At 35.8% G+C, this 25358-nt stretch overlaps 2 protein-coding genes across 2 annotated transcripts in view; one reads left to right on the forward strand and one right to left on the reverse strand.

Moving 5' to 3' along the window:
• Positions 1–1059, reverse strand: part of btv (dynein cytoplasmic heavy chain beethoven) — an 89716-nt gene extending 88657 nt beyond the window's left edge. Inside the window, exon 1 of the mRNA XM_089236050.1 lies at positions 996–1059. The gene's annotated coding sequence lies outside the window, so the exon portion shown is untranslated. The remainder of the gene's footprint in view (positions 1–995) is intronic.
• On the forward strand, positions 1018–20920 carry LOC149083001 (type 1 phosphatidylinositol 4,5-bisphosphate 4-phosphatase). Its single transcript, XM_089236051.1, has 8 exons — positions 1018–1385; positions 6720–6913; positions 8135–8241; positions 9509–9608; positions 11860–11909; positions 14164–14248; positions 15355–15412; positions 20198–20920. Exons 1-8 carry the CDS (start codon positions 1307–1309, stop codon positions 20281–20283), a joined length of 759 nt encoding a protein of 252 aa, XP_089092177.1. The 5' UTR covers positions 1018–1306; the 3' UTR covers positions 20284–20920.
• Positions 20921–25358: the final 4438 nt, after the last annotated feature.

A 25358-nucleotide genomic window follows, 5' to 3' on the forward strand; every position in this document is an offset into this window, starting at 1 on the left:
GCCTTTTCCTTAATGTTAAACTGCTGCCTTTCAATATAACGATAATCCATCTACAACAAATTTTTTTTTTGGTTCACAGAGTATCGTTATGTCAAGATTTATTATAACTTTTTAATAACATTTATAACTTTAGGCCATTGAATATAATTTGCAATTTTAGGAAATTATACATAATATATTGTTTTAGGCCATTATATATAATTTATAAATTTAGGCCATTGTATATTATTTATAATTTTAAACCATTGTATATAATTTATAATTTTAAACCATTGTATATAATTTATAATTTTAAACCATTGTATATAATTTATAATTTTAAACCATTGTATATAATTTATAATTTTAAACCATTGTATATAATTTATAATTTTAAACCATTGTATATAATTTATAATTTTAAACCATTGTATATAATTTATAATTAGTTGCTGACTCAAGAAAAAAATCTCCACCCATGCAGGTCCTATTTTTGAGAGCTTTTGAGGACAAAGCTTTTATTCTGTTTTTTCATCTCCTCCTGTGGCCACACGGGTTGCACAGCCCAAGAGCCGTCCCTGATAAGTTTATTAATTCAATCTCACGGAACCCCCTGAAATCTCGCCAAGGGGGGGGTGGGGGTTCACGGACCCCTGGTTGAGAACCACTGCATTGAAAAATGCCCAAGCACAGTCTTGGCCTAAAGGGGCCATAGTAATGTGACCTTTTAAAAATATAATGATCGCAATCGTATTTATAAATCACTGTTAATAATAATTTTATAAATCACTGTTAATAATAATTTTATAAATCACTGTTAATAATAGTTTTATAAATCACTGTTAATAATAATTTTATAAATCACTGTTAATAATAATTTTATAAATCACTGTTAATAATAATTTTATAAATCACTGTTAAATATTAGCAATGTTATATAATTCATAATTTTAGGTCATTATATAAAGCCATGGGTAAATATCGATATGTTTAAAATAACTTGAATTGCTACTAACCGTCGCAAAGTCAACGTGTAGTAGCGGGATGACACGCGAGTCTTCAAGTTCACCCTCATGTTTTCATATACAACTTCTCTTCGTTGCCTTGGAAACCGGGGATGATAACCACCAAAATAAAAAAAAAGACACAAGGTTTCTCTGCGCAGCGCCCTTTGTTAATTATCGTGTTGGACGAAGGGACCTCGTCTTCGCTGTGTGCCCACGCCAATATTGCAGAAAGTCACGGGTTTTCTTTCCCTTTTTCATATTTTGACATCGGATGATGCATGTTCAAGTGATTAATTGAAGAACTAATTAATGAAATAAAGATGTCAACCGAAAGATCACCGCTCTTGTCCGGGGAAACACATTCACCACAGAATGAAGATGGCAGCTGGAGAGAGCCAGGTTTGTTTTCACTCTACTACGGTAATAAATAAGAAAAGACTACCTCTAGAAGCATTCAAATTTTATTCATTGTCATGTCGACGCGCGTTTTTGTTTCACAATAATTTCTCCGAACATTCTTCCAACATTGGGCGTGCCTCTTAAGTTCTCAAGAATGTATGATATACAAATGGTGTCCTTTATAATCGTTGCAATGTTATCAGCTGATCCGGCGTTTAAAGGTCCATTTGATAAGTGTATATGGACGACAGTCGAACCTAGTTGATACCAACTCGCTTTAATGCGAAATAAAAATCTTGTACATGTTCTATTGAGAAATGATATATTTGTTTAACACCGGGGGGGGGGTCTTCAACCATTGATACAGTGCAGGCCACATTTGACTTTGTAATGAGCTACTGAACCACTACAACATGTTATGGAAGAGCTCAGTGGGCCATGCGTTGAAGACCTCTGATTTCATATTAACATATGAACGCTATTAACCAGTCAAGTAGTTATGACGGCATTTGCAGTCGCTGCCATACGTAACGGTGGTGCCTACGACGGCATTTGCTGACGAGCAGACTTTTTTCGATCTTTTTCACCAGTCAAGTAGTTATGACTGCATTTGCAGTCGCTGCCATACGTAACGGTGGTGCTTATGACGGCATTTGCTGACGAGCAGACTTTTTTCGGTCTTTTTCACCAGTCAAGTAGTTATGACGGCATTTGCGGTCGCTGCCATACATAACGGTGGTGCCTACGATGGCATTTGCTGACGCGCAGACTTTTTTCGGTCTTTTTCACCAGTCAAGTAGTTATGACGGCATTTGCGGTCGCTGCTATACATAATGGTGGTGCCTACGATGGCATTTGCTGACGCATAGACTTTTCTGTCTTTTTCACATAGATATGATGAAATAATTTGTTATACATATGCTACCATCTGTACAGCCATCCTTCTACTTTATTATCTCATTGCTAGATGGAGTTGAACAATTATATTTCAAGGTCTGAGATTATTATTACTATTATCTTTGTCATGTTTTGCAAAGCTGCATCCCCATCGTTTTTTTTTTTTTGATTTCTGATTCCCTTGCGAAGATGCATCTGTTTTATTACTCATATATCTTTCAGCAAAGGTTCAACTACTATGGTTCCACATAAATCCATCAAGAACATTTCTTTTAGTCACAGGACATTATCTCCCCCCCCCCCCCCACTTTTGGGGTGTCATATTACGTCTCGACACATTCGAGCTATAAAAAAGTATTTTAATATTTCAAACTTTCATGAAAAGGAAAAAAGTGCATGCATCTTCAAAAAAAGTGGGCACTGTGAGTAATGCTCAGAGAAATTAATTGGACAGTTGACTGGTTGAAGGCTTGGTCATACATGTTAAGTGATTTTTAGTAATTAATTAAATTGAGTTCTCAAGTACTTCGAAATGTACGCAGATGATAAGGGCCGTTTACACTGCATTTAGTTGTTTATCAAATAAAGACGATTCCATTTTTTCTGTTAAGTAGACCTATGTGGCAGTGAGCCTCCAGAAAATCTACATTCAGTGGTGAATGAGGTCATTCAAGTATTACGTCATCATCGATGGGGGGGGGGGTTCCGATTTGCTGACCTTTGATGACAAGGGGGGAGGGGAGTTTGGATAATGCTTATGTCATCGACCACCCTTTATGAAAATATGAGTTAGGATGCAGAGGAGCAGAGCTGATTTTGAAATTTTGCACACAAGAGGGGGGAGGGGGTCAGCATTTTGCTGACAAGGGGGGGGGTCAAAAATGGCTAAAAATTTGCTTACGTAATACTTGAACGGCCCCAATAGTGCTACACAAAGACTACTTTCAATGCTTAAATACAGATGGCGCAGCACTGAAAAGTCAAACATAACACTACATACGCACTCAGACTGTCAGGTACACGCACAGTTACACTTCCGGCACAACTCACTAGGTAGTAAATCGCCCATATATGGTGATAGACCTGAGTTGCGCTCAGTTTGAAAGAAAGAAAAAGAAAGGCAGTAGGGGCCCTCCCACGAAAATCATCTAATCAGCATTCACTAAATACATTTAACGTGTGAACACTTTTTTGAGGAAACTTGCCAACTTAAAATTCAGTCGAGGCCGTAGCAGGGGGCCTTGGATTCCCCCAAATGTGAGAAAATGACAGAGAAAAGGGAAAAAGATGGGCAAATCTATTCTATCACTTCGGTCCCCTCCCCAGAACGAAATTTCTGGCTATGGGCCAAATTTAGTTACCTACTAAATAACTTAACGCATGTAAACAGGCCTTAATATTTAACCATACAGATCTGGATTGACTAGATAGACCCCCCCCCACCCCTCGTTCAGCCAAAATTTAGGTCAGTTTTATAAACCCTTCATAAAATTCTGATCTGAAAAACTAATCCTACATTTCTGTGGTTCCCAACTTCAAGGCGCAAATGCGAGCCGATCTCCCCGTTAAAAAGTCTCTCCACAGAGAGCAACAGTCCTACAACGATAAATCATTCAACCATAACACTTTACTCATAGTTAGAAAAACTGGTGGCGGATGGCAGCACTACACATAACAAGCATTACAGAGAAACAAAAAAAAAACTTCATGTCAGGTTTCACTACACGTACACGCACATTCTCGCATGTACCGATTCGTTGGGGGTTCCGCAGGCGGCAGGGTGCATGTGTGGTGTAGCAGTAGTAGGTAGGGCCTCCAAAAAATGGCTCGGGGATCCATGATGTTCTCAAGTCAGCCACCTCATTGGGCAATTTGCCTGTTGTGGCGTTGTATTTGTATTGTATAGAAATAAAAATTAATGAAATCATAAATTTCTCATCTTTTGTTTTTCTTTTGTGATACATTAACTAGATTGTTTTGCTTCCCACAAAATTACTTATTTTTCTCAAAATTAATGACCCTTTTTACAAAAATAAGGAAATTTTTTAAAAAACAGGACTCTACAAAAAAATTTGTAAACACCCTACAACGTGGATCACTTTAAGGTACTACTCAACTCACATGACCAAACGATTCTGATAACATAAATTGCCTAGCGCCACTACTGAAACATTAGTAGGAAAAGTAGGTTGTGTGACTGTTTATCTACAGAGTGTAACGAATTTCACAGCAACACTTTGCATCAGGTCTGATTGACAGACTGGTTCTGGAAGAGTTAAAGCTGGGTTTTTCTAGGAGCAATTTTTTCTTTCTTCACATTGATTCTATAGGATCATCTCGTGTTGGCAGCAACTTGTACTTTTATCACGCTATGTGTTGTGTTTTCCTAGCATGGTTCATCGGCTATTCTGTCATCTGCATGCTTTTGTCTAAAAAGAAAAACAGTAAAAACGAAGAGAAGATCACATCAAAACATTCAGCTCACTGAGCATTTGGCTTCTCTGAAAGCAGTTGGCCAATCATGCTTGACTAAAAGCACAGGCGTGAGATGTATTACGCTGTGTATGAAAACTCAGTCATACTGCTTTTTTCTTATAAGTGAGTGGACGCCTCATCATGCTGGGCAATTCACATTGCATGCAGCATTAAAAACCTGCTCCTAAGAAAACCCAGCTTAACCAGTGTTTTTCCTAAGATCATGTTTTTGTGCAGCGAGAGGGTTGAACCTGAAATTCAAGATTTTTAGCCAATTGCCTCATGCTGCACATGGCACAGAACCTGCTCATGGGAAAACACCACTTTAATGACATTGTACACTGCACATTTTCCCCGATCTTCAAATTTTTGTTGTGTTTTCACAGAAATCAAATGCTTGAATGGAGGTATGCAGACACTAGAACAGCTGATGCAACACGCTAGGAAAATACAAATACATAATGTGATAAAACTATTCGTTTTTGCCAATGCAAAACGGTGATATTTGATTCATGCTGTGCCAAAAACCTGCTCCTAGGAAAAAGGCTTCACACATTCCTCTGTTGAATTTAACGTGTGAATGATGCCGTCTGTTTAAGATAAAATGTAAATTACATTTCATATGATAGCAACCTGATTTTAAGCTCAACTTTTGCCCTGGAAACATTTAGGGGGAAAGATTCTGTTATCTTAGGATCTTAAGAGCATCATCAGTCCTCTAGGCATAGGGCCTGTTTCATGTTTGTGCAGGAAAACTGCATGTGCCTGGGCTCACAAGTTTTTGGGACCCCAAAACGGACTGCCTTTTCATTTTGAACACAGACCCACATGTTCCTCACTGTGCATCTGTATATGCCTTGCCTCAAAGAACAATAGGCTAAAAAAACCTTTGCTCTCTGTGGTATCATTCTAAAATTTGAAAAGTCTTCAGAATAGAATAAAATTGCAATAATATAACATAAGATTAATCCGTCCTTTACCTGTGAAGAGAATTGCAATAACTTTGATGAGGGAGACTTGTGTAACAAATGAATTCTTTGGTTTTTTTATTGTTTCTTATGGGGAAGTTTGTTTTTAAATATGAGTGCTTAAGATAACGATCACATTTACAAAACTAATTGCATTTTAAACCAAGGTGCTATGTCATTATGTACATAGTATAGGCTTCCTCATTTCTCTAGGTGAGTCAGTATGTAAACAGGATTTAAACTTTATCAATGAGCGATGTCTTGCAATAGAAATAGTGCACATTTTATATCCTCCTAAAGATAAGGACTAGTCCAAGAGGTTATGCATATACATGTTGTCTATTGAGTGCCATGTGATCACAACTGAGAGAGAATTAAGGGTTTTTCTTTTTCTTGTGGTTTAGGCAAGGTTGTTCTAACAAGTTTAGGTGACCCTGTTATGTCAGAGTTGAAAATTCATTATTTGCCATTAGTATAGTAGGCTACCCTTCTTTCTTAGTTAACCATATTTATATGTTAATAAATTATCTCAGTAGTGAAAATTCAAGGTTGTGGACTGGCAAAGAAGAAATCTAAGCCAACATTGAAGCAATCCTCTCTCTCTACTTACCATTCAAAATTAACTTTTGCTAGTTTAACTCTTGCATTTTAACACATGGAAGGTATAGTCCTCCTACCACGAGATGAGATTTGGCTACGGCACGTCATGTCACATCAAACGATTCTATTTTATCCTAGAAGGACATGCCAATCGTGAAAGCTCAGTCACTGATGAACTTTTCTCGATGTGCAATCGTTTTACCAAAAAAAAAAAAATTGAATAAAATCATCCAACGTGACGTGACATGACGCAGCGAAAATTCATCTCGTGGTCGGAGGACTATATTCTGTCTACGCATTTTCAGTATACAATAGAGCCTCTATGTTTGGGAATTAGATATTTATTAGTATATGTAGGTCTATAACTTTAAAAATATTTTAATATTATTTGCAGGGGGTCCGGGATCTACTCAGGGAGGAACATTTGTTACAGTTCCACCTATTGGACCAGATGAGTTGCCACCTCCATACAGCTCTCTTCAAAGTGGTGGATTGATGATTAGTTGTAATGTATGTAAATCCATGATTGATATAACTGGCAAGAAGGACCAGCATGTTGTGAAATGTAGCAACTGTAATGAAGCTACGGTTGGTTTTTAAATTATTATTTGTCTTTATTGTTCTTCCAAAAAATTCATTTGTAAATTGTCTTTAAGGCATTATTTTCTTGTAATAGTCAAATTATTATTTTTTTGTAAATTTATACAGGGTGTATGAGAATTAGCCTTACAACTCTTTGACACTCAATGAAACCTGAAATAAATTAGTTCCTTTTATGTGTATCAGCACCTCATAACATTACAAGCTCATTTCTTTACAATTTTATTGAGTATCAGGTTTTAAAGATAACAGGATTAAAATGGATAAACAATGTAAGTGCCACAAAAAAATTTCAAGCACTGTTTTTCACGTTAAAGTGTCAAATGAGTAATGCTTTATATTTATAATGTGGTAAATGTAAAAAGTGTCTGGTTGTCCTCTAAGTAGTTCAAAAGAGCCTATAAATAAGTTGCTCGTGTGTGTCAGACATGTGCAAAAGGTCATTGGTAGGTTGATGGTTTGAATCCTGCTCACAACGATAGTTAAAAAAAAATTTCCAGCACAACCCAACCCAACCAGGTAACTAGGCTAATATCCCAGAAGGGACAGAGCTCGGGCCTTGTTCGGTCTTACAGATATGTGTAAAAATAGGTTTTTTTTTGCAATTTCCAAACATTTTCGCCTTTGGCACTTACTATGATTATCACTATTAGTCCTCAATTCCCTTATGTATTCTTTATGTGGTTCTCTTTCTTGAATAATAATTATTTTTATGATTGAGAATGAAAATTCTATTTCTTGCACATCTTTGATGCTTACTTAAAAATACTGCAACAAAACTATAGTTTTCATTAATCATATTGTGCATAGGTATTTGTGCTTCTCCCAAGAAAGTTAAAAAATATATTTTTTTAGAAAATGCAAAATATTGAAACAGCTTTATCAAATAAGAAATATACCAAAATAAGTATCAAAGTATGTTTTTTATCAATTTCTATTATTTATAATGATATTGTTTCAAGGTCTCAAAATTTCTTTGGTAAAGATTCTCTCTTTACCTACCCTCTTTCTCTATAATCTGCAAGTAGGCAACCTTCCAAAAATCTGTCCTGAACATATGTATCTTTCATTTGATGAAAGACATTTAACAATGTTGCATATGTGCAAAGAACAAAATATATATGTTAGTCAAGGCGTTACTTTATTTGTTTAAATGTTTTTCCCCCTTCAAGAAAACAATCTTCTAAAGTAATTTTTTTTGTTCTGTAGCCTATAAAAAATGCTCCATTGGGGAAAAAATATGTGAGATGTCCTTGTAATTGTCTTCTCATCTGTAAGTCAAATTCAGAAAGAATTGCATGTCCAAGGCCTCTCTGGTAAGTAAACACTTATTTGATGATCAGAATTAGGTGCTTGATCTTAAACTTTTTTTATGACTTTGATGTATATGTCTCACTGCCAAAGCCAGAAATTGGCCAATTTGTGAAGTGACCGGCCCCGCCATGAATTGGTCAATTTCGTTAAATATTGACCTGTTCAGTTCGCAATGTGGCTGGTGATCCTGGCCAAAGTCTGATAACAAAAGACGATTCTGGATCATTGTCAAGTTGGCGTATTTTTTCATGATAATTATGTCCACGTTAGTTATGACAACTTATCGAACCATAGTATTATTTTTCTCCAAAATTTCGCAGAGAAAACTGTATGTTTACATAATTAATTTTATAGTTTTTTCCTCAAATTTTACTTTTTTTTCTTATCACATGAAGCTAATCCAATACAGCTACTATACATAGACATGTATCACACATTGGGGATTAAAAAAATGGATTTGGCTCCTACCAGGCCGTTTTACATCAGCACATTGAGGTTTGGCCAGGGATCTCTGGCTACTTTGCAAAATGGCTGGCCAAAGTCAATCATTTCTGGAATTTGGACTTTCACCAAAACTTGATCAATTCGCAAAATGGCTGCACTTCAGGCTTCTTCAGTAGCATATACATTACTGTTATACCATTAGCTTCATGACTTAAAATAAGTCTTCCAGAAGTCTATTTCTTAAAAACTAAATGATGTAATTGTAATATTAAATTGATGCTCATTTGAATTTATTTGAAAATTAATATTGAGAAAAATAAAACATTTTTTGAGTTGTTTTAAAGATTAATGATATTTTAGAATAACAAAGTAAGGATGCCGATTCTGCTTTTCAACAATTAGCATATGCATTTAGATAAAATTAAATGATGCAAATATATGTAGGCAGTTTTCAGTAAATATATTATTGCTATATAAAATACAACTTAAAAGTAATCTTGATTTAGGTTTTTTTTTGTTTCTGGCAACTTTTGAAGGCATAAAATTTATTCCAGAGAAGTTTTAAACAGTGTGATTGATAAAAAAGTCAAACAATTTATTGAATCCTGAAATCTTTTTGGGAAAAAAAGAAATGCATTGAGATAAATTTTAGGAAATCTTTTCTTTTTTTTTTTTGCTGTCATAAGATTATATTTATTAAATATTGGATTATGAAAAGACCGGCTTTATTTTATTATGAAGAAAGTTAATAATGAGCATTACTTGATATTTAATTTTAAACTTTTATGTTCATATGATCTAACATTTTGTATTTTCTCTCTTTAGCAAGCGAATAATTAGCTTACAGACTTCTCCTCTGCCTTATACGGCAAATGTTCCTGGAATGTGCCAGGTATCATGTGCCCACTGCCAGGATTTGTTTCTTGTGAGTAATAACCATGATGTTTTAAATTACATATGTAGTGGAACTTTGGGTTAATGAGCTCAATTTCTTCTGCCAACGTGCTTGTTATTCGTATTGTTTGGATATCAAATCAAACTTTTCCATAGGAAATAATAGAAACATGAATAATTCATTCCACAATTATTGTTCATTCACACAAAAATGATTGTAAACACTGTTCAATCAATAATACAACACAATAATATGATTAATAAAATATATATATAATAAAATGTCATAAATATATAATAATGTTTACAAATTAACTTATTCTAAATGATGAGATAGAGCGGAGGACTGTGTCATTTAGGACATAGTTTCCCAAACTTTTTTATCTCATTGCCCCCAACTCAAGCGAATCCATAGGATCCTATGTTATACCCATAGCTTCCATCGTCCACCAGGGGCAATATTGTCTACTTTGGGAAACACTGGTTTAGGACGATTTACAGACTCTGTTTAGAGTGAGATAGATGGCTTTTTTACTCAGCCCGAGATGTCAAGGAAACAGTTATTTTCCGGATATTATGCTGAGGTGAACTCGGAAAGAAAACTCATTGCGTCTCAGCCTGGACTAGAACCCAGGTGGAGATGTGATGACGTTTCTTTCCAAGTTCACCTCAGCATAATATCTGGAAAATAACTGTTTCCTTGAGACTCTCTGTTGTTTGCAAACTTATTCTTTTTGTGTGACGTTCAAAAAAGAACCTATTCAATGACACATGCTTTTGCTTCCTTTTCAGGATTTCTCAGAAATGAGAAATTGCTTCATTGTTGCACGAATTCATTGCGCGCTTTGCTACATCTTTATTTGATTGTTCAAAATTTTGTAGAAAAGAACCAGATTCCCACATTTTATACATCTTATCTTATTTGAAGTGTAGGAGGAGGACTTCTCCCTTATCTCTCTTCTTTATGCGACATACCAGTTTATGAACTCTCCGCAAAGAACATCCATCAGTTCATCTACGGTCAGCTTCGGGCCCATGTTCTACCACTAGTTCTTGAATGCCATCCTCATGCACCTCCAGTCCCATGGTCTTCTCCAAGACAATCTCTTTGATAAATGTTGCTTCCTATTCATAAGCTAGCTTCATCAAAGTTGTGTTCAATAATTCAGCCTATGGTTTTCTCCAAGCAGAATTTAAAAAAAAGCTTCATGCATGTATCTGTGGTGTTTGGTCAGACCATGATAACTCCAAAATCACAGTTTTGAGATATTTGCGTTTTCATTGTCATTTAAAAATCAAAAATAAAGCATAGACTCAAATGCAAATGAAAATATCATACATCAGCGTGTTTTTTAGCAGTATGCACGTAATTGTGCATTTATCTCACTTCTAATTGGTTATAATTAGCAAGACTTACGTTTAGATCAAAAAGCCATTTTTTGGAGATATCATGCGCTGATCAAACACCACAGATATATACATATGCGTACAATGCTTCATCCAGTTTCATGCTCTAAACAGTGACGCTCGCACTTGTCTTAATTTTTCGAGTGAGGTGTGCTGATCAGAGACTAGTGGAAAATATTACCCTTCAATTCCACAGTGCGTGTGTGTGGAGGCAAAATAAAAAAAACTATCAGCTCAGTTGTGATAATTTGAAAATATATAAATTAAGTGTGATATTTTTGTTCATAATACAAATCATCACTCGTTAACAGTCAAAATTTGTTCAAAATTTTTGCTCGTTATTCTAATTGTTCTTCAACCAAATGGTTGGTTAATTGAAGTTCCATTGTGTACTCATATTTTTCCCATACATGAATGTCTATTTGGTTTTGGAATAAAACAAATTGTTTCATTTTGTGCAGTTATAGCTGCATTAGCTTCACATAAAACCATTCATTTCATGATGCAACTTTCAATAAGTAATTATAACAGGCCTTTTCATTTTTAAGCGTAAAAAACAAGTTTAGTTTATGGTAGTTATTTATGTCTCTTCGTAATAAAATTAGTGGCAAGCTGTATAGTTTGTATTATATTCACTTAGAGATAAAATTAAAATGTTTTTCACTGTGTTTATCTGAAGACTTGTAAATAATATGTTTTCAAAGGTTCACATTGAGATAGAATTGCTGAAGTTTACAAATAAGAATTATTTGTAAAAGAGATGATAAATTGGGAACTAGGCTTAATTCAGTGAAACGTTGTGCTTATAATTATAGATTTTTTTTTGTTTTTGCTATTTGAAATATTTTTTATGATACTTCTTTGTTTTTCTAAAGTTCAATACCCTGAATAATGCATTGGCAAGGTGTCCACATTGCAGAAAAGTGTGAGTATTTGCTAATTCATTTATTAAATTATATTTTGGGGAGTTCAATCATGTATCATGTTAATGATTCAATTTGTGAAAAAAAAAACCATTCAAAGTAAAATTATAAATTAACTGACATTTTAACGTCTATGTCTCGTCACTGAATTTACACTCTCATGCAAATTTTGTCTTCTGTAATTGTGGCTGCTACTTGTTTGATCATTGATTTACATCCATTGCTCAAAATCTTTATTACCCATATTTTAAACTTTTTATTGTATCCAGAGATATTTTTCACCTTACCATTGTGAGTAGAAGCATTGTTTCTAGGGCTGGGAATCGATTAAAAGTTTTAACTGGTTAATCAAAAAATTTTAATTGAATGTTTTCAAATGCTGTTCATTCATAGCAAATGTAGTGATGGTATCTGTACAATATCAATTGATGATATAAAAATATATTTTATTCAATTCACGCATCCATCCACTGAATGGATGTAAACAAATACAGAAATATATTAAGAAATAAAGGCTGTGCCCCCTTGAAGCTATTTAATATCGCCCCCCCCCCCCTTTGCCAGAAACATCAATGTGCACATTTATAGAACTATTGAACTTTTGAATGTTAACTCTACGTATGTCACTCTATGGAAGTTGTTCTCCTAAAATTTTTTTTAAAATGTATTTCAATAGGAAATACATGTTTGTGTTTCTGGAAAAACTTAGATAGCAAAATAAGCGATCCTTCCAGCTGATGAACCCAAAAATAAAATTTGCACATTTATGTCTCTGGTATAAAAGGGATGATATGCTGAACATGCTTGGCATATCCTGGAATTGCTTGGAATAACTTGGATCTTTTTTTTTTAATCAGTAATTTTAGAAATCATCACTAGTTTTCGTTGAATCAACTTCGAATGTCAAAAAAAATTTATCAAAATATTTAATTCTAATATTTTTAAATACGGTCACTTATCTGAAATGTCATTTATAAGAACATAATTTGAGACATTTAATCGGTTTAGTTAAGAAAATCAAGTTTATAATTTAGCTTTCAATAAAAATTTTAATTGAATTTTAATCAAATTGATCGAGTCAATTAACTCAACTGAAATTTTTAACTGTGATTAACAATTAATAAATTAACTGACAATTAATCGGACCAGTCCTAATTGCTTCTAAACCATTCGTTTTCTTTTTTAGTCTATTATATTCTAATTTAAATGTAGACGTATCATCTCTGCTAAGATTCTTGTTCCTATTTCACATTGGCAGTATACTTCAAATATCCTAATTATACCTTCATCACAAAGTTTTAGAATAGATGTCCCACATCAGCTGGCAGAAAAATAACTTACATTTACTTCATGGCCCCTCACACAAGGGTGAGGCTGACCGGGCTACAGTCAATCACCTTTTTTTTCGTGCTATTTTCGCTGTAGAAGGGCCTGTGAAATGTCTGGCTCAGGGGGATCACCAATGATCCCATCCTATGGAGATCTGCTCCAAGATGGAGGGTATTATTTACTTTAATTTCATGGAGACCCCAAAGCAGATTACACCGAAAAGTTCTGCTTAACAATTTTGAGAAGAATATGAGAAAAGGAAGAAAAAGAACTCTTCTGTGTTTTTTTCAACTCTTATAGGAATTTTTATTGCAGAACATTTTCAGTTAGCCGTCGGCTCATTGCAGAATGCTGCAAAAAATTCTGCTTTGGAGCATGGATATTTCACAAGTTGTGTAATCATTAGTCAAGAGTGCAATATTCTTGTTTGGCTCTCTGTTTTGTTTATGTAGTCATTCAATTTATCGTCATTCAATGTAGTGTATGCAAGTCATCTAGATGGATTTGTTTATAAAATAATCAACTTACAGACTCATTTTTATTTAAAGTTTGGGTGTTTGCTCTTGTCAATCAATGCAATTCTGAAAACATGAAAAAAAATGGGTAATGTTGTAACTGAAGGAACAGGTAACTCAACTGCAACAAGGGGAGGGGGAAATTCAAGTCGACTAAACTAACTGAGAGCAATAATGAATGTTGATCACATTAATGGGAAATTTTAATATTGCCAGATATTGGAGAACTTGGGCCTTACCAATTATGGTAACATTTAGTGAGAGCTACTGTATATTTATTTACTTTTATCTGTTACTTGTTTCACTGCATCATAAAGTTTTGATGCTCCTATTCTGTAATTTGATTGTTGTTGGTTTACATTCCAGCCAACTGTTTTTTTTTTAAATTAATGTGTTCTATATTATTTGCCAGGTCATCAATTGGAGATTATGCTCGCAGTCGTGGTTTTGTATTTCTTTTCATAGCTTTCATCTTGCTTCTGATTGCAATTATTGTGGTAAGTCTTTTACTTTATTATGCATTTTTCTTCTGCAGTATTCGTGTAAGTTTTTTCAGTATTAGAAATTCATTGCGTTAGTGAACTTTTTTTACTAACCCTGGTTGTGGACTAACCTTAAAAAGCCCTTCAGCCCAAAAATTCACTTTTCATCTGTCTATGGCCAGGAATCCTAATTAGCTACATTAAGTCCATTTGCTTTAATTTTGTTTCTTCATGGAGGCCCCAAAGCAGAATGTTTTGTGACGTTCTGCAACGAGCCCTCAGCTGACTGAAAATGTTCCGCGGTAAAAATTTGCATATACATAATAGCATTTTTCTCCACTTTTCTTAAAATTCTTCCAGGTTGTTCTGCAACGTACGTCGCACATTTCGGCATATTCTGCTTTGGGGCATGGAGGTAGACTAAAATTGTGACTTGGCTTGATGAGGGACACAAAATAGTTGCAAGATAATCAACCAGAAAACAATTTCAATGATTCTGAACCTTAAAGAGTAGGCTAGAAGAATCAATTTTCAGTTGCTTCTCATGTAGATATTACAATCCTAATAATATGATTTTAAAGATTGTGTTAATTTTGATTATGTTGAGCATTTCTGGACTTCATCAGATACTAACAATATGAAGTTTTTACACATCTTGATATGATTTTTTGTTGTTACAATGTCAATATTAATCAAATTGCAGCATCAGCTTGTAGATATCTTTATTATTTAAAAAAAAATCACTATATTAGTCATCCGCTAAAGCAGAATATACAAAATACTATGATGTACTGCACAATGTAATCAGTGTTGCTGCAGAGGAGTCTGGAAAGAACTAAAAAAAAGAAAAGAAACTTCATATATAAATCCTTTTAAGTGGACATTTTTACTGCAGAACATTTTCAGTTGGTTGAGGGCTCACAAAGCAAACCATTTTTGCTTTGAGAGGACAGTTGTATAACAACCATTAATAGCATCATTTAACAACCCAGAGGCCCTATCAATGAGTGAGATTGAGGGTTTTCTGAACACAGAAATTAATGCATTACATATAATTTTTTTGTGATATAAATTTTAGTAATTCAATATTTTAATTTATTTCATTGCTTCATTCTTTTCAGCCTATATGGACTGTTCCATTTGCAGTGACACATGGAGGAATGTATGTGTTATACGTAGGTTTGTATCTGCTTGATTTATTCTTTTATAATATAATTTTTTTTTGTACAATAGCAGATCCTTTCTTGCCACATACAAAATTTAAACCTTCCGAAATTTTTCCAAATTTTTATCAGAAGGTTTTTTTTATTCTTTTGATGTATAAAAACTTTCCAGTCAGCACTTGTGTAATCTTAAAATTTTTAAATAGTTTATTTTACTGAAGTATATGTTGTGCTTTTGTGAAAAGATGAATATGCAGGGTGGTTATAATTGAACCGACACTACTCAGATTTATATAGCACCCGTTCTGGTAGCCGTATTCTGTGGAAACTTGTATATGCATGATATGGATACTGCAATAAAAAATATTTAAATTTTAAACCACCAGAGAGAGAGGGGGTGAGGTAAAGAAGTGGTACGTAAAGAACAAGAAACATGAACCTAAACATAAAACTTTAATTAGTCACAACATTTGTTCAATGTGCATTTTCGTTTGAGCCAATCACATGCTCAAAACATGTTATAGCCTGTTCAACAATAGCACGAAAGGGTGTTTTGAGGAATTTCAGCGGCATGATCTGTTATGTTTGCTTTCAATTCAAGCGGAGTCTGTGGACTTGATCTTTCAGGAATCCTCACAACCACAAGTCACAGGAATTTGAGTCCAAAGAATAAGTATAGGCCAGGCATTTGGATAACTTCTCAAAATTACCAGAGTATCTCCAAAGTGAGGATAAAGAAATTCATTCACTTGTCGGCCAATATGTGGTGTTGTACATTCCAATATGAAGACAGTAGTATCTAAACATTCTTTAAAGCAGGAATGATTTGCTGCTGCAGAAGTTCTCAGTAGCAGGCGCTTGTGACAGAGCACCTGTTAGGGCCTTGAGAAGAGCATTCCGAAGGACTCGCATTTGGACATATGGTTGATGCAAATAGAATGCACATTGAATTAATGCTGTTATTAAATGAAACTTTACGCGCATGCTCGCACACACACACAAACAAACAAACAAAATAAATTTGTGTTTCTTTTTATTTAAGTTCCACTTATTCACCTGGTGGTTGAAAATGTAATACTTTTTTATTGCAGTTTTTTTCCCCCAGAGTCCATTTAATGTATATACCAAGTTTCAACAAAATACATCTACCAGAACAGGCGAGCATAGTTCTTAGTGTCAGTTTAATTTTAACCAAAACTTAAAATACAATTACTTTTAAACTTAAAATACTTATACTTTTTGCATTGTAATATGTTTCACCATATGACTTAGTCTTAATTAGATATACAGGGTGAATCCGACCTCTTCTGCCAAACGAAAGGGGGGGGGGATAGACAAGCCTAAGTGGATCATGAATCACCCCACCAACCCTGTCCTATCTCAAACCATTTTCAAGTTATGGTGGATAGTTGATTATGGAAAGAATATGTATCAAGTCTAAAAACCTGTATTTGTGAAGTTTTAAGAGACTTACACACAAACTTAGCACACATTTGGAAAGAACAGAAAAAAATCCTATGAGATGACATCATTCTCACCAAAATATCTGGATTTATTGGCGAGCTACAAGTGCTTGAAGATTGGCAAAGTTCAAAATCAAATTGTTGCCAAAAATTTTCATCAATTACGCAAACACCCTTATAGCTACAATCAGTCAAATTTACCAAAAACTTGTCTGTTGCACCAGCTTTTGAAAGAGCCTACAATAAACTGCCATATCAGTGTTCTGGTTCAGGAGAAATTTAGCCTTCATAATACATCACTGAAATCTATGTTTGTCTTAGATATTCAACGAAAATTCAGAATTAGTTGTTACAGATTTTGGTGACAATTTGATTTTGCAGAAAAAGTCATATAAGGTGATATTACAGGATCATCACAACATCTACAGGATATCCGTATTTAATGGTGATCTCCTATTGCTAAGAGATTGGTGAAGTGAAAAATAGAATTGTTGCCAAAACCTACTAAAATTACTTTGACGAACGCAGATTCTAGTGATGTATTATGAACATAGGGATAAATTTCTCCTGAACTGGTCACCTATCGCCTTTTCCATTTGGAAGAATAGGTCAAATTCACCCTGTCTAAATATTGCTGTACTATATGTGGCAGTACCGGAACACATACCATGCATATAAACCATGGACTCTGTCATCTCTTCAGAGGTAAAATGGTAGTTTCTGTGGGGATAGAACCAAGGCTGTTTATCGTTAATGAGTTATGAGTAGGTTGAGTCGAACATAAAAGCCGGCCCGTCATTTAAGGAGGCAGGCCCCCCCCCGGCTTTTGAAAATACACTATAAATGGTATATACAGAAAAACCTTGATAAGTCATCACCTCATGTTATCGAAAAATTATGACGGTTTAAGCAGAGTGACGACTTAAGCAAAGTGCCGTCAGTTTCAATGTGCAATATTGTGGAAATCTTATAAATTTGAAGTAATATAACATTTATTAAAATATGAATTTAAAAAATTACAATATTTAGAAAATTTATAGATTTAAAAAAAAAATTGAAATTTCTACCTTTTTATAAAGCTCTTATTACTTAATTTATTGTGTGAAAATGTACTGGTACATTTTGATTTATACTAACAATTTTTAATTTAGGACTAACTAGAGCAACTGTTAGAATAATTAGCTTTTCTTCATGACAGAACTATTGCATATTAATTTTACATATACACGAAATTTAATTTTAGTGTTTTAATTCTTTATCAGTAGTTCATGAAACCACTACAAGGGTAATGTTGGTAAAATTTATCAAGGTAATCTCTCACACACTTTGAGGGACTTGTGGAGGGCCCGAGGTGGGGAAAGGCACACATTAGACCTCAACTTTGGAAAAAATGGCTGGTTTTCGACAAAGATAATTAGTTTAAATTGGAAGCTCTAAATTAGTAGGGCCCATGCAGAAATCAGATCTAGCTTGAACAGTCCCTTATGTTTCAAAAACTTTTGTCAGAAAATGAACTTCCCTAGCGTAACTTTCGTTACTTGAACTGTTCTGTTTGATACATAAGGCTTTTATGGTGACTTTCAAGCATATGACAATGCTATTAACAAGCTATTTTGTCAAAGGAAGCCATAGAAATTATCTGTTCCTCTCTCTCGAGCTTTTTCATGGTGACGAGTTAACCGAAATTAGCAACGAGTAAACGAGGGTTTAATAACATTGCTGTCTATGAAAGCTGGACAGGCCTGAAGAAAAATTACGACTTATAAGCGTAACGACTTAACGAGGTTTTACTGTATATGTATATATGTACCTTTAGTACATGCTCTTGGCCCCCCCCCCCCCCGGAAAAAGTTGAAATGACGGCCATCCATAAAAGGGACTACTACAATAGCACATGATTCTTTTCACTCTTCTGCAACCTGGAAACAATAAAAATAGCCTATCAAATACAGTCATCCCCGTATTCGCGGGGTGATGTTCTGGAGGGGAGGGGGTGGCCGCAAATATGGAAAATCTGCTAATAACTGAAACCTTCGGGTATTTTTTGTATATTTCGTTTATTTAACATCACGAGAAGAGCAGGGTGGCGCAGAGGGTAGAAGGGAATGTAAAAGAGGGTGCAGCGATTGTGTTGGCAATGTTTCCTGAAAGAACATCGTGATTTCTGTTTGCCATTTCTTTTCTCCATATCATCAAGTATGTTGACAAGGCTTCCTCTACTAATTTTTGTACATGTGAAGAACGTAACATTAAGGGATCTGTGTCATGAAAATAATCTATTGCTGATTTAAACTTGCGAAGCCCTTCCGCTATGTTACATATGGTGAACTTGTTTTCCACTTCTTTATCTTCATCTGGTACTTCTTCACTTTCAGGAGCAGTCAACTGCATTAATTCCTCCTTGGTCAATGCCTCTGAATTGCTAATAATTAGCTGTTTGACTTCTTCTACATCCATATCATTGAACCCTTCTCCACCCACCTGTTTTGCTGACGTGACAATGTCTTTCTAATTTGACCCGAGGTGACAGTTTTTCTCGTAAGAGCTGCCACGGCTCTAGTGATGACAGTAATGGCATTAGCGAGTCATCCTAAACATGCACAACTGAAATTTTGTAAACAAAACAAATAATTAGAGTGAGATAGATGGCTTTTTTCTCATCCCGAGATATCAAGGAAACAGTTATTCTCTGGATATTTTGCTGAGGTGAACTCGGAAAGAAAAGTCATCACATCTTTGCCTGGACTCGAACCCAGGCTCTCTTGCATGCCGGGTAAGCATGCTACCATCTACACCACTGGAGACATGACTCTGCCTTCCCTGTTTCACACACTGTGGCGTGAGGTGCTGAAGTAGAGGCATTAGTAGCCTCTCTTAACTTCAGGAAAAAAGCCATTTATCTCACTTTAAACCGCCCCACCCGGGGGAAAAAATATAAGCAGGTGATCAAAGTCGTGGGGCATGCTGGAAGAAAATTCATAGAGATGCTAGTGAATTATGGAGAGGAAGCATACTTTTTTTCAAGATATATTTTTTTTGAGAGGGACCCACTTTCACTCAAAAAGAACTCAGATTTTTGCAAAATTAGAGTACAGCGGCATCTCTGTTGTCTCTATAGTTTATTGTTCACAATATCTATAGTTTATTGTGAAGATTAGAACTGGGAAGTATTTTTATATTTTGATTTTATACACAAATGTTTATTGAAATTGTGCTTTCTCAGAAAGTGTTTTTGATTTTTTTTCTTCTTATTTCATTTTTTCATAGTTTTTTTTTAGCTAAGCTTGATAATAAATAAATAATAATAAATAATAAAGCTTGATAAATTTTTTTTCTAGCTTTGCCACTGATTGCTGTGTTTTTACTCGCAAGAGGCTTTCAGTTCCTTTGCATGAGAGTAAGTGTGATTGAAGGGCCTATATGAACTGAACACGGGACATTGTCTCTCATTGGAGATATAATTGATATTTGGAAAGTCTCTAAACATTGTCACTCTGTGTGCATATGATCTGAATTGAAACGTCTTTTTCTTTAACCCATTTATACTGATTTATTTTTCAAATGCTTTTAGCATTGGTGGCAGCAAATGTCATTATAACAGGTTAAAATCACATTGTTCATTCCCCCTCCCTTCTTTAATGTGTGAAGTTTGTGTTAGAGTTGTATTTTGTAAAGTTCCTGCGTTTCATTTTTTTCTTTTTTAGAATTTGAGTGATCAAACTATGCAAAAGAAAAGTGAAGACTAGCTTTTTAAATGTGTAATCATCTCGTGACATATACACACATATATATATGTACATACATGTTTTTGCTTAATATCTTTAATTTTCAAAGTTAATTATTTTTTATCATCGCTCTCTGTTACTCCTGGTCCGAGACTTGTCAAAATGTTCTTTAAGAAAAAAATAAACGCATAAAGTTATATGATATAAGCATGTCATACAAATCAAAGAGCGTTTTGAATGAAGTTAGAATTGTACATAATGAGTCAATATTAAAATAATGCATTTTACAGCATATGTTTCTGCTTGAATAAATGACTGATTTACATGATTTTTTAATACTTGAGTAAGAAATTGTTAATTCAATTTGAAAATTATTGTTTGAAGTATTATCTATTTACACTCTAAATACTAATTTTCACTGGCAATTTAATGCATTCTTTTTTTTCCTTATTTCAATAAGAGAAAACTGTTCAAAGGGTAGTGGTCTTTCTTGTGAGTATGATTGAGAGCATCACTTGTAAAGTTTGTTGGCTGTGAATTTCTGTCATCAGCAGTCTCGGGTACATTCACCAGTGTGTCTCAGATGGGTTTTCTTTTCTGGCCACTCCATGTTTTTATAAAATGCCCATTCCTCCCTCCATGTTTTTAAGAAAGCTGATTTTCCTTGGCGTGATTATAAACCAGCTCCACTCATCTTTTTTCCCCCTTTCTTTCCTAATTATAAAGTTCAACAATTTCGGAGTTTTCTGAAATCTATCGTCACTACTTCAACTATAGATCATTCAAATTTTTTGCCAAAAGCATGTTCATGAAGGGGTCCAAGCAGGGCCCCCACATCCTGGAGCGGGGCCCCTCGGTCAGACTTTTCACTGGCTTCTTCTGTAGTTAATTTATAGCGTAAAAAGCAAAAAATGATGAGAACTGTCCCCGGCCCCAGGGCTAGAGCCCTGCCAGCATGGGTCCAACAAAGCTAACTCTTCTTGTGTGTATGCATTAATTATTTGTACTCTTTTTTACAGAAATTATGTAACATTAATAATAAATATCTAATGATTTGTACAACTATAAATTGCATTATTGAATAGGTTTTTTTTTCAATTTATTCAGAGAAAATATACAAAATTCATTTTTTACTATTTCAAATACAAATTTCTCTAGGACATTCCCCCATTTCAAACTTCTCTTTTTGAGCAGCGTGAAAAGATTAATTAAACTGAAAGAAGATTATAGATCCATCAGTAAGGTGAACAAATTGATGATTTCACCCTTGTCAAAAATTTTGTTTTATTGTAGAGTTCTAATGATTGCTGCTTTTTGGTCAAATAGGGTATGTGATAGCTTTCATAGAAAAACCCCAGGGTTTTTTTGATCCACTGTGGTGCTCAGCTGAAAAGTTGGTTTTCTGTAATTTTCCAACTGGGAAGCAAAAATGTAAGCTTATCTTTATTTAAAAAAAAAAAAAAAACTTGCCAACTGCATATTGTGACTAACTGACCTAGCAAAACATTCAGCAGAATAATCATCCAATCCTACTTCCATTGGGGGGAAAATACAGGGTTGGACCTGAACATGTAACATGCACTACACTTCATGTAAATACACAGCTGAGTGGTACAATAAAAAATTTCAATACAGGGCTATCTCAACAGATTACAAGTGTCTGTGATATTCTGGGGCTCCCTATTGAAAATTGCTTGCTCACAAATTTATATACTTTTGAAAATCGTAGTACAAAATCTCATTATCACGAGGGTCCATATGTACTTCAGGTTCCCAGGGCTGTGCCCCATGTGGGCCCCCATGCTTGAAGATGTCCCTGCTTCAACACAGCCACCTCTTCCGAGGAAAATTTGTGCTGAATTAATTTTATGGCACTAGATCTCTGTTTGTGTATGATTAGTAAAGGTTTTCTTTCTTGATGCTTGTTCTCAATTCTGTGCTCAATATATGGACTTTCTTAATAAATACCTCATACATTTTGTTTTCAAGAATTGGTGATTGCTGATGTGAATTTGAGAATACATCGGAGGTGGCAACTTGCCACATGTGCTGTGCTTTTCTACTGATGCTAACAGATGCAGAGAGATATATAATCAAGGAGATACGTATTTTTTCTAAATTTTATGCCTATGCCGAGGTGAACTCCGAAAGAAAAGTCACCTGGCCTTTGCCGGGACTCAAACTCTGTTCCTCTTGCATACCGAGCAAGCATGCCTACCATCTACACCACTGGAAACATGACCCTGCCTTCCTTATTTCACGCACTGTGGCGTGAGGTGCTGAAGTAGATAGGAACTAGTATAGTCTCTCTTAACTCTTCAACAAATGACCCCCCCCCCCCCGGTGGGATGGTAGAGGTAGATGACTTTTTCTCAGCCCAATACGTTAGCGGTTCCCAACTTCAAGGTGCGAATGCAAGCCGATCTCCCCATTAAAAAGTCGCCGCAGAGAGCAACAGGCCTGCAACGGTAAAATCTACAAACATTACACTTCACTCATAGTTAGGAAAATATGTGGTAGATGGCAGGACTATAACAAGCATTACACAGAAACGAAGCTTTCCGTTAGGTTCACAACACGGACACGCACATTCCAACATGTATATATTCGTTAGAAGTTCCGCAGAGGAATATGGACGAGGTACATGTGTGGTTTAGTAGTAGCCCAATACATTAAGGAAAAATTTTCTGGTAGCATGCTTGTCCGGTATGCAAGAGCGCCTTGGTTCGACTCCTGGCGGAGACCTGATTTCTTTTATTTCCGAATTCCCTTGGCATAAATCCAGAAAATATGTTTCCTTGATATATTGGGTTGAGAAAAAAATCTAATGTGTTTACAACTCTTGAAGAGTCATTGCACAACCATGATCTAGGCTATGTGGTATATTTTAAATGTGATTTCTGAGAGAGCCCTCTTCTTAGCACTGGCAAGAGTGCTAGGAATTCAATGAAAACGGTCCTCACATTTTTCAAAATTACGACCGTGACCAACATCGCAAAGTGTTTTCGTCCACCCTCATCTAAAAAACTGCTCACGTACAAGTATTCATTCGGCACGATGGAGTGCGGAAGCCGTTCCAAGAGCTCTATATGAGGGACCGTTTCAAGTGATCCGACGACATGAAAAGACATTTGACATTGATGTCCGTGGAAAAAAAACGAACAGTTTCTCTGGACAGTCTGAAACCCGCCTTCCTGGCTTCAGACGTGAACGATTCCAGTCCGTCATCAGCAAGAATTACTTTGCCTACGCCTCCCGTTCCTCAGACAAGAAAAACACGTTCCGGACGAACTGATCCATTTCCCGGACGGTTTTGAACTGTAAGTTCACTAATGGGGGGGAGGGGTCTGGCGGCTCACCGAAGACTGGCCAACAGTCGCCAAGTGGGGAGACTGCGCGAGAGGATGTTTGTGACTCGACAGAGCAGAGCAGAATGCTTTGTGTTGTCGATCAAGGGCGTAGCGGGGGGGGGGGGGTACCCGACTCCCCCCAAAATGTGAGAAAATGACCGAAAAAAGGGAAAAAGATGGCCAAATCCATTGTTCTGTCACTTTGGTTTCCCCCCCCCCCCCCCGGAATGAAAGTGGTCCCCCCACGAACGAAATTTCTGGCTACGCCCCTGTTGTCGATGATACATTAAAAGCGGATTGTTACAGATAACAATCTCTTCGAAAAACCTTTATCGGGCCGAACGACGGCCCTAAAGAGCGTTCATGGCGCAGTTTGGGAACCCCGCTTCCCCTACTATGTAAGGCAATAATCTATTCTCAAGGGGGTTTGCCAATGTTGATGAACCTGATTTTCTCGGGTTCGACCAATGACTCCGACAATGGTGGGGCTGACAGGCTGGACCATCTTGAGAACATCATATTCCCTCAGGCAAAGTGTTTTTTATGAGGCTGCATACTTGGCTAAAAATAGGCTAATCAACTGCCAATTTACAGAACTATTTCGGAAATTATACTAGATGATATACTCATTATATATATGATCCCTAGGCTGTGCGTTAAGATGGCACGCTGACAAGGCTCAGCCCTGATGATCCGGAAAATTTGTTTTTGCTCTCCGTAAATTCATTATACAGAGGTCCAGGAACGGAGCCCCCCCCCCCCCCCCCAATTACATGCTTAATATCGAAAACTTTTAACCAGAATGCATTTTTGTGAGCCCCCCGCTGAATATGAAACCTTTCTTTCAAACAGACCAGGTCTATTGCCATGGATAATTTACTACCTAGTGAGGTGCGCCGGAAGTGTAAGTGCGTATCTAGCGTTGTCTCTGATTTTTCAGTGCTGCCATCTCTATTTCAGAAGTGAGTGAAGTTTAATGATTAAATATTTGTAAGTCTGTTGCTCTCTGTGGGGGACTTAACAGGGAGATCGGCTCGTATTCACTTCTCGAAGTTGGGAACCACAGAAAACAAACTGCAGCCGACAGTGGAGCCATGGACTCAGCGTTTCAGGTTTCGTCAGGCACTGGTATTGGAGAAACATAGAATCGATACTCAAACTCACGATGGCCCTCCCTTAGCCCGATAATGTCTGATTCCCTACACTGAATGAGACACAAAAACCAAACCAATCATTTGTAGACAATCAGTAATGTTTCGTTTATGTCTCACTGAAATATGGTCATCTTTATCAATCACGGGATGCTGCACTCTGTTTTACTTTGTTTTGTTTTTAGCGACCCCTTTCGGCGATTTTACCTTCTCCATTGAATATTATCTTTTCCCTCAGCAATGTTGGAGCATGCGTGCTAGCCAATAGCCCTT

This window comes from Pholcus phalangioides, unplaced genomic scaffold, assembly GCF_987345545.1.
Source record: "Pholcus phalangioides strain wild (caught in Gottingen) unplaced genomic scaffold, Ppha-v1.0 ptg000009l_1, whole genome shotgun sequence".
NCBI classification, from domain to species: domain Eukaryota; kingdom Metazoa; phylum Arthropoda; class Arachnida; order Araneae; family Pholcidae; genus Pholcus; species Pholcus phalangioides.

Coding starts and splice junctions, on each gene's coding strand:
- LOC149083001 (XM_089236051.1), top strand. CDS start 1,307: ATGTCAACCGAAAGATCACCGCTCTTGTCCGGGGAAACACATTCACCA. Junction 14,249..15,354: donor TTCTGATTGCAATTATTGTG/GTAAGTCTTTTA, acceptor CATTCTTTTCAG/CCTATATGGACTGTTCCATT. Junction 15,413..20,197: donor AATGTATGTGTTATACGTAG/GTTTGTATCTGC, acceptor TTTTTTTTCTAG/CTTTGCCACTGATTGCTGTG.